At 34.6% G+C, this 10,461-nt stretch overlaps 1 protein-coding gene across 1 annotated transcript; it reads right to left on the bottom strand.

Moving 5' to 3' along the window:
* Window positions 1–942: 942 nt before the first annotated feature.
* LOC137619099 (neuroligin-4, X-linked-like) lies at window positions 943–10,163 on the bottom strand. Its single transcript, XM_068349291.1, has 6 exons — window positions 10,055–10,163; window positions 9,142–9,302; window positions 8,872–8,991; window positions 8,347–8,504; window positions 2,866–2,981; window positions 943–2,051 (listed from the first exon to the last, which is right to left on the bottom strand). Exons 1-6 carry the CDS (start codon window positions 10,161–10,163, stop codon window positions 1,084–1,086), a joined length of 1,632 nt encoding a protein of 543 aa, XP_068205392.1. The 3' UTR covers window positions 943–1,083.
* Between the last annotated feature and the right edge of the window lie 298 nt (window positions 10,164–10,461).

Genomic DNA, 10,461 nt, shown 5'->3' with positions numbered 1-10,461 from the left:
TCTTTCTCCAAAGGCCTTTAATTTGCTAAATCAATCAACTTTGTGGTAAAGTAAATTTTATTCATTAAACCACAACATATTCTCGTTTATTCGATCTTTTAGTTTTTTAGAAAGAATTTGAATTTTCATCTTCTCTTGTTTATAGGTAACGAAACAATTTGAATAGAAAAATTTACTTTTTACTCGTTATAAAAGGCACACACATACATACATACACACTGATAAATATATCCCCCAAAACAACCACAGGTTAGATATAAAGTTTTACAACAACAAAATATTCTATTGTAAATGGCAATATTTATAATGTTCACTTTCTTCCTCTTAGATAGACACTATTAGGGTTTCTAATCTTTCTTTTTATATAATTTATATAAGATTTCAAATATCCAGTTCAATTTCATTGATATGTTTGTCAAATCTTTCAATTTAATAAAGAGTATTTTAATCCTTATTTGTCACAAGTGTACTTCTATCAAATGTGGAAAGAAGAAGTCATTTGAAAAACTTCCTCTTTATAAAAAGTAAAAATTTTATGTTAACTGTAGAAATTGGTAATGTACCCCATGGTGGTCCCCGTGAATCTTCTTATGATAAATACTATTTTCTTTTATTGATGTTGTTATTAGAAGTTTTTACTACCAGTGACTAGCAGAGAGGAAAAATTAACAATTAAAATAGTTACTTGTTATGGTTCTGCATCACTGATTATGTTTCAAGTACATCTTAATAAATGATATGTTTGATCAATATCATTTGAAAAAATAAACATTATTCTGAGATTACACTAATAACTAATTATTAAAATAAATATTTATTGAGTTGGATTGTTTTCTGAAAACCGATATGGACCATTATTTTCTGACTATCATGAAGTGAGTTTTATTAAAAAGAAAATAGTTTTATTAATTGACTTTTGTTAAGTATAACTTAGAAGACGAGATGGTAATCTTAGAGGTCAATATTGAGACTAAATTAAAATCAATCTTATGAATGATTGGCCCAATATTGTAGAGTATATCTAACATTGTTTTTAAATGAGTGAGACTTTGTTTAAGTATATTACAATGACATACACACTAACTATTCCTTAATATGCATCGTAGAAGCACTGCTCGACAAATAATTTGGAATTAGTTGTCCATCCTTCGGAGAATAGCTTGTATCTGTTTGGCCTACGTTGGGTGAATAGTTTTGGACGAGTTGATTCTCTTTTGTTGAATACGTAGGGACGAGTTGACCATCAACTGTTGAATATGTAGAGACAAGATGACCATCATTCGGAGATGTGTAGGAAGCCACAGGCTGCTTGAGCATTGTAACTGTTAATGTATTTTCTTTTGGTTCGTGTAGCATTTGCATATTCGTAATGGTGCCTTGCGTATCTGGAGAGATCCTATCGTCTATCGTTTGTACACTGCTAATGTAGCCTGGCGGCCAGTCGTGCTGGGCCTCCTCTTCAAAGGCTGTGGCCAGGTTGCTACGCATTGTGATAGAAGGCCTCAGGGTTCCATAATGCTCTGGGGCATATATTGTCTTACAATTGTCCCTAGACGATTGCAACTGGACGTCATTCCCGCTGTCAATATTCGCGTCCTGCGAGCCTTTGGCGAGGCTCCGGCGGTGTGCCTTATGTCGATAATAAACAATAGTAAGAACCAGGATATTTAGGATTAACAAAGAGCAGGTAATGGCCACTGTCACGCTGAGTGCAGTCGTGTAGGGGAAATCCTTCCCCATTTGACTCAGCATATCCAAATTAGCTGATTCACTGACTTGGTTTTTGTTAGCCTTAGCTACAATTGTCAAGTTATAGGGTGCATTTGTTGGGCCAGTGAAGGTTGGAGTCATTGGGCTAGATAGAAAGCCATCTGTTAAGTTATACTGACCTGTTGATTCAGGGTATAAACCAGACTGGAGATCAGTTGGTAATCTGGGAAAGTTTTTATCTGGGCCGTACCGAGAACCCACTCGTTCCAGACCAGGTAGTAGCCATGACCACAAGGCTACTTTTCCAGCACGGTAGTGGTCACGTACAAAGTTCTGTGTTCCTGGAATGAATAGACATATATAAATAACTAAAAATAAACATGTAAAAAGAGGATACATATCAATAGAAAATATATTCCTTAAATATAAGATATATGGTTTTGACTCCTTGTTGTTATGAATAAATATTTTAATCAAATTATCACCGAGTACGAGTTGTATGTTACAGCTTCATTAGCAATTAAAAATACAACCCAAACACATAAATTTACCCAAGGAAAGTTAATGATTCGAATGATATCATATAATCTTAGATGCACTTTCATTTATTTGATTAAAACCATCACCAGTTGAATATTAGTATTTATTAAGGTTCTATAGTTTTTAAGTACATTGAAGAAGTTATGATTTACTAGTTTAGTTAAATGATATTCATAGGAGTTGGGTTATTCAAGAATTATATATGTATATATGTTTATATATACAGTACACACACACACACATATATATATATATATATATATATATATATATATATATATATATATATATATATATATATATATATATATATATATATATATATATATATATATATATATATATAGAGAGAGAGAGAGAGAGAGAGAGAGAGAGAGAGAGAGAGAGAGAGAGAGAGAGAGAGAGAGAGAGAGAGAGAGAGAGAGAGAGAAATGTTAAAATCTAAAGAAAGAGATTATTCATTAATATATAAGTTATCAGATAGAAATAAAATTATTCTAAAAATAGGAATGAATATACTTTACTGACCTAGGATTATATATCTAGAAAATATTGAAGATCATTGTATCATTATATCTGTGAATGAATACAGACCCACAAAAATAGGAAGCTCACCTATTTGAAAGTATCTCTGATAGACTGGATCATATTTGGGCCATATCTGCTCTTCAGATGTTATGTCGTTTGCACTCTCGGACATCTTAGCTGTGGAGACTGTGTCTGTTGGATGTCTGTAAAATGAGCATAGACTTTTGAAATGATACCATATGTATAATTGATTGATTTATGGTATCAATGATATAAACTGTACAGTATTATATATATATATATATATATATATATATATATATATATATATATATATATATATATATATATATATATATATATATATATATATATCTAATATGTATATATATATATATATATATATATATATATATATATATATATATATATATATATATATATATATATATATATATATATTTACATATGTATCCATATCCATATAATAAGGCACTTCCCCTAATTTTGGGGGTAGCCGACATCACACAAATAAAAAAAGGGAGACCGTTCCCCTGTACACTCCTCCCAGCCTGACAAGGGATTCAATCAAGTTCCTCAGGTACTACTAGGGTGCCACAGCCCACCCTCCCCCATTATCCAACACAGATGAAGCTTCATAACACGGAATCCCCTACTGCTGCTACCTCCCCTGTCATCCAAGGTGACCAGAGGAAGCGGCAAGGCCTACAGGAACTGCGTCACAATCGCTCGCCATACATTCCTATTTCTAGCACGTTCGCTTGCGTCTCTTACATTTATCCTCCTAACATCCATCCATCCACCCATACCTTGACCTTCCTCTTGTATTTCTCCCATCAAATATTGCATTCATCACCTTTTTTATCAGACAGCCATTTTCCATTCTCTCAACATGGCCAAAGCACATCAACACAATCATATCCACTCTAGCTGCTAAATCATTTCTTACACCCGTTCTCACCCTCTTCTCGAGATACACCAGTCATGTTCCTCAGACACTTCATCTCAAACATATTCAATTTCTGTCTACCCGTCACTTTCATTTCCCACAACTCCGATCCATACATCACAGTTGGTACAATCACCTCCACTCAACCATTTGCTGCAACAACAGACCCCAAGTACTTAAACTGATTAGTCCCAGAGCTTAGGTGGATTTATTTATGCTTTTGAGTGCAAAAGGTCTGTTAGTTGTTTCTATAGTGGAATTTTCTCAGGAATTCAAAAATCTATTTCTTACAAACACAGCGGTAGCCGTTTTTTCAGAAATGCACATTGAATATGGGTACCCCTTGTGAAAATGAACTTTCTCTATGGCGCCTCCCAATGTCGTACATTCCAATTTAAATGTTCATTTCCCAAATGTTAATGTATAAAGTGCCTCCAAATAATTATTTTTTGGTAACGATACCTTTCTATGATTCATTTGATGTCATTAATGTAGGATTATTTTGTTGTTGTTTTTTAAATTTCAGATTATTAAAGATGTCACGTTAAAGTTATTGTGAATAAGTGGCATTTTTTAATTTTCTCTTTTTCAGATTTTCTACCAATGAAATGCCAATATATTGTTGTACATGCAATTGAAATAACTTATTCTTTCTAATGTCTCAAAGTATGTTTATTTTGAACATGAACATATCATAGCTGTCAATTGTTTGTAATGCAAATTAGATCTGTAAACAAGCAATAATTGCGTTTTGAATTATACCAAGAAGTGGATGATAATTTAAACTACAACATAGCATTACTTTTGGTGTTGCAATGAAATAGTTAAATATGCAAAGGTCAGGGCCCATTGGCATAATAATATCAATATATTTTAATACTATCATGCTAGCAGCAAAGTGTTCTCTATGTATCCTAATCAAATCATTCATTTCATGATGACACAAAGTTTACTGTCAATCATCAAAGTCAGATTCATCACTAGAGTCAAAATGAGTATGATTATCATAACATCTATGTTGATGTCATCTTCTGTATCATGACTAAGAAGACGTACCACACCATTAAAACTTACTTGTTATAATGACGACCAGAAAAAAAAAAAACATTGAGGGACCCTGAGCTCAATATATCAGATTCTGTCAGTATTTCAGGACCCCCAGAGCTGTCGATCAAGTACCCCAAAGCACCAAAGAAGGGACCAAATGCGATAAACAGGTTGTTAGATCTAGGTGCCTCCGTGGCTTGCATTTGTAATGCGAGTTTTGCCACAGCCAGATCATAGTGGGCAACAATGATCTCCTGATTACATTCTCTTGCCGCACGCTGGGATACCTTCATTGTTACAGTAACTACATCCAACCTGGTTGGTGGCAAGTTGATGTTCTCCATGTAGAGTACTTTCTGTTGTGGAAGGGGATCACTGCTCAAAAGAGAGTTCCAACCTGTCTACATAGGCGTGGGCCCCCTAGCAACACTCATCATCCTCAACATGTCCCTGTATTGCACTTGAGTGAATTTTTGTGTCCGAGGAATGCTTTGTTTACGGTAACCAAACTGTCTGATTCTTGGCTTCTTGTGATAAGGCTCAAGTATGGTTTCTCTTGGCAGGGAAGAACGTTTTGATTGAGCTCTTTTGGCTGATGAAGGTATTCTTGGAGCTGTTTTAGCTGATGTCACATTTGCTGATGTTAATGGTGGATTGTTTTCAGAACTTGGTATACTTGATGTTTTTGGATGAGCGACTACCTCTGCAGAAATATTCTGGTAACATATACTGACAGTACCCTGAAGGGTTCCTTTACCAGAAAGAGTCTCAAAATTTTCATCGTAGTTATCCCATTTTAAGTTGGTACATAGCCCAGGTTGATGTAGAATTCCATCTGTGGTTGCTTGCTGTCAGTCAGTTATGCTTGTTGCCAGGTCAGTCTCCAGTGATTCTGCTGTATGGTAACCTATGCAGTGCTCAAAATGATTCAATATCTCCACGATGCGTCTGCTGCCAGTTAAACTTTTGAGGCCCAGTCCAAGACATATATGTTTTGCTGGTTTTATTCTTCCTCTGGATATGATAAACATAACATCATCAGCCAAAAACTGTGCTTGCCTTTTGATATGCTCTGTTGGATTGTCAGAGCCTGCAAAGAGGATTTGAAAGAATGTCCGAAGCGATGTAGGAGTGTCTATTTGATCTTCTGCTAGAGCTGCAGCATTCAGTGGATCTGGTAGGTTTTTCTGTTTGGTCTTGGCACTGAATACAAGAGAACGAATATACAATGCTGCTTCCTGGATGTTGTGCTCATCAAATGTTGCCAGACGTATTGCAAAATTTGGTGTGAGAGTGGGACTATAAATTATTGTACCAGACTTATTGCTCTGCTTTGTTTGCTTCAGTGTTGGATAAGTGTTCATTATTATCTGGCAAAGTGACTGGGCAGAATATGTTGATTAATCAGATTTCAAGCTTGACATATACCTGCCATGTATTGAGGTAAGCAGTTCAGCACCTTCGTTTTCAATGAATGTTTTGTCAATGTATCGTGTTAGCTCAATGAAAGCAGTCTTGTGGGCTTGTGATTTTTCGGATGCATAATTGGATGTCACCAGTTCTCTCTGGGCATGCTGAAGGTAAGATTTTCTGCAGTAGTGGTGATATTTGACCTCTTTAGAGATGAGGTCAATACCAGCAATTTTTGCCAAAAGCTGTCCATCATACAGTGTCTGTGCTGCATCTTGGATACTTTGGGCACTCGCAATGGTTTCACAATTGCCTAGTCTTTCTTTTGGCTTGTTTTTTCCTGCTGACTTTTCACTGCAGTTACAGAACAAGCATAGTTTTGGGAAAATCCCTGTGTTAGATGCTGGGTTATGTTCAATGCTGGATCGTAAGGTTTTTTCAGATGTATTTGCCTTTGCATGTAAATTGTCTGGGATGGTCTTACGAACAGCAGTAAAACTTTTATAACATTGAGAGTGATACCCATCTGTATCACCATAATAGTCAGAAAGCTTAACTGAAAAGTATTTTGAATCTTTGAATAATTTTTGCCGTGCACCATCAGCATGTTTGACTTTCTCCCATGAATCTGGATCAAATGTCTTTACCTCATCCATGCATTTTCCAGTGATATGGAGAATACAAGAGATCTTATTTGCCATTTTCTACACTACACTAATAACCTGAAAGCACAAATAATATTTATGCAACATCACCATCACCATTACCACCACCTTAACTACCTACGATCAATTTACTTAACTACATTTAATAAAGCCATCCAACGGGTCCAGATTTAGGTAAACCTAGTAAAGCAGATTTGAAATATACATCACAAGAAAATAGGTTGAATTTGCAAATAAACCCAGATGGAAATCAAGGATTAAGCAAAAGAAACTGTCATTTATAAGAAATGTGTAAAGTTATCCCAATAGCATAATTAACAATGCGATTGTATGCCCATTCATTAATGCATTGTTCATCTTAACTACATCATGATAGATTTTAAAATGTTTTTAAAAAACATGGTGGAAGAAAAATATAGGCCACAACAGTACCCAAAAATATTGAGCATTTCGCTTGTATATAATCTGAAAAAAGAGAGAAAATTACAGAATTCACTCGTTTGCAACAAATTTTAGCGACATCTAGGCTTATCTGAAAGAACAAAAATCAAAACAATCTAACATAATTCAAACCAAATGAACCATAATAAGGTATTCTTAACATAAAATAATTATTTGGAAGCATTATATGCATTTGAATTTGGGAAATGTGCATCTAAATTAATATGTATGGAATTGCAAGGCGCTACGGAGATTGATCTTTTTCACAAGGGGTACCTATCTTTAACGTCAGTTTCTGAAAAAACGGCTACTGCTGTGTTTGTAAGAAATAGATTTTTGAATTCCTGAGAAAATTCTGCTATAGAAACAACTAACAGACCTTTTGCACTCAAAAACATAAATAAAACCCTCCGAGCTCTCGGACTAGATCCACCTACTCACAAGTAACTCTCCATTCGATATGACATTTAACTTCGCACCACCTTCCCTTCTCATACATCTAATAACCTTACTCTTACCCATATTAACTCTCAACTTCCTTTTCTCACATATCCTTCCAAATTCTATCATTAATCGGCCAAGCTTCTCTTCTGAGTCTGCAACCAGTACAGTAACATCCGCAAACAACAACTGATTTACCTACCATTCATGATCAATCCTCGTCCAAGCACTCGAGAATTCACCTCTCTCACTGCTCCATCTACATACAAGTTAAAAAATCAGGGCGACATCACACATCCCTGTATCAGCCCCACTCTCACCGGAAACCAATCACTCACTTCATATCCTATCCTAACATACGCTTTACGACCTTTGTAGAAACTTTTCACTGCTTGCAACAACCTTCTACTAATTCTATATAACCTCATCACATTCCACATCACTTCCCTATCAACCCTATCATAAGCTTTCTCCAGATCCATAAATGCAACATACACCTCCTCACCTTTTGCTAAATATTTCCCACATATCAGACTAACTGTAAAAATCTGATTCATACATCCCCTGCCTCTTCTAATACCACCTTTTACTCACCCTAATTTTATGAAATTACTCCACATTGATATGAACGATTTGCTGAGTGTGATATCCATCTTATTGAAGTTATAACTTGAGGCCAAAGGTCCAAGAGCGCCCAGAGGACCACCAAAGACGTACACCAGCTCGTTCAGGAGAAGACTCTCTTTTCCAGACTTTTTGAAAGATAACTAATTTTATTTTAAATATTTATTGAGGTAATTACTGAACTGAAAAATAATAATATAAATAAAAAAGGTATAGAAGGTTTTATTTATAGAATTATTCTTTTATTGATATTTATTATTCCATATTTTCATAAATCTAATTTGTATGGTTTGGATATATCTATCTCTAATCTATGGATGATATTAAAAAACTTTCTGTAGATTATTAAAGATCCTCATTAATAAAATATACCATATTTTCTATTTCATATATGAATCCAATCTATCCATATCGACGTACATCTGAAACTTCTTCATCCAACACGTAGAGATAAGATGATCGGGAAGTCGTGTAGAGCTGCTTGGCAAGATCTGCCATCGGCGAGACGATATTCGCATCGTGAAGGCCTTGGCCGGTTGAGTCCCTGATGCGGATTGGTCGATGGAGGGATCTCGACCAATCAGTGTACTCGGCTGTGATGGCTAACATGATTTCCTATGGGGAGATGAAAATACTCTTGTGAAGTTCACTTTTATTCAATAAATGGTATAGTTGATATATGTGTGTAGCTCAGGTAATAATAATAATAATAATAATAATAATAATAATAATAATAATAATAATAATAATAATAATAATGCCCACCTGCAGATTATAGCGATAGTTACTGATGACGTAGGATCTCAGCAGATCCTCCCTATAGTTAGCATCGAATCCTTCCTGGACTTCTTGCTGACTCAAGATGTCAAGGAGGTTGGCAGCTGTCATTCCTAGAAGGAGGTCCACTGGAGTTCGACCTTCCTTGCCTTTGAATTCAAGAGGAAGAGTAAGAATTTTCTCATCTTCTTTTTATAGTCGAGTGATTAAGAATTTCACTTGGTATAGACAAATGGAGATATTTAGGATACAAGAATAAGTACTTGGGTGCCAGTTAACTTTTTTAGTTTAGAAATTAGGAATTTTATTCTGTTTAAACGCATGTATTCATTATGCAAGGATTTCAGTTCATAACTGTATATATCTGTGTATATAAATAACAACAGCAACAACAACAAAAGCCACTGTGTCTAGAACTCTGCAGGACATTAGCCACATCCATATCCTTATTTATGGTTTAGCTAGTTTTCATCACCATGCTTGCCAGCTGTGGATTGGTGATGGTGGGAGATTTATGTCTGATTGCTCACAGCAAACATAGCTATTATGGGTAGCCCTAGTAGAGTTTTGCTGATCATTGTGATACACTAATCCTTTCCTTATGTTAAGGTATCCCACTCACAAAGGGAGGTATATCTATCTATCTATCTATCTATCTATATATCTATCTATCTATCTATCTATCTATCTATATATATATATATATATATATATATATATATATATATATATATATATATATATATATATATATATATATATATATATGGCTCTGTGTATAGAGTTGTATATATCTAATATTATACATCTACGCGCTTCAGCTGTATTAGCATTTATAATAAATAAAATGTTGATATTAACATATTAAATCCAGCTACGAAAATTCAAAAGTTAAACTCACCCATTTTGCTCTGATGATTTTTCCAGTCAGGTTTGATAGTGACACCATCAATGCTGGGGCCAACAGCTACTTGGAACCTGGATGTCTTTAGGTGAACCTTTAGGAACATTAGGTTAATCTTATTTCCTTTCATAAAAGTTATATTTTTCCTAAGTCATAATTGTTATGTAGACAGAAATATTAGGGTCAACTTATCATTTGACTTTCATAATATTTTACTGAAAAGAAATCATCTCGAGTTGAAAGCATTTACAAGTGAAGGCAAGTCATGTATTGTTAGAGTAAATATAAAATCGAATTACCAATAATATTTTTGTTTTACAAAAACTCCTTTAGGTATAAAGATGGACTTTTGATCGAAAACTATTGTCAAAATAATTCTTGCTAAAAATGATTAAAGTACTATA

This window comes from Palaemon carinicauda, chromosome 25 (assembly GCF_036898095.1).
Source record: "Palaemon carinicauda isolate YSFRI2023 chromosome 25, ASM3689809v2, whole genome shotgun sequence".
In the NCBI taxonomy this organism is placed as follows: domain Eukaryota; kingdom Metazoa; phylum Arthropoda; class Malacostraca; order Decapoda; family Palaemonidae; genus Palaemon; species Palaemon carinicauda.
Note: the sequence above shows the minus strand (reverse complement) of the source record. Positions and strands in the feature narration are given on the sequence as shown.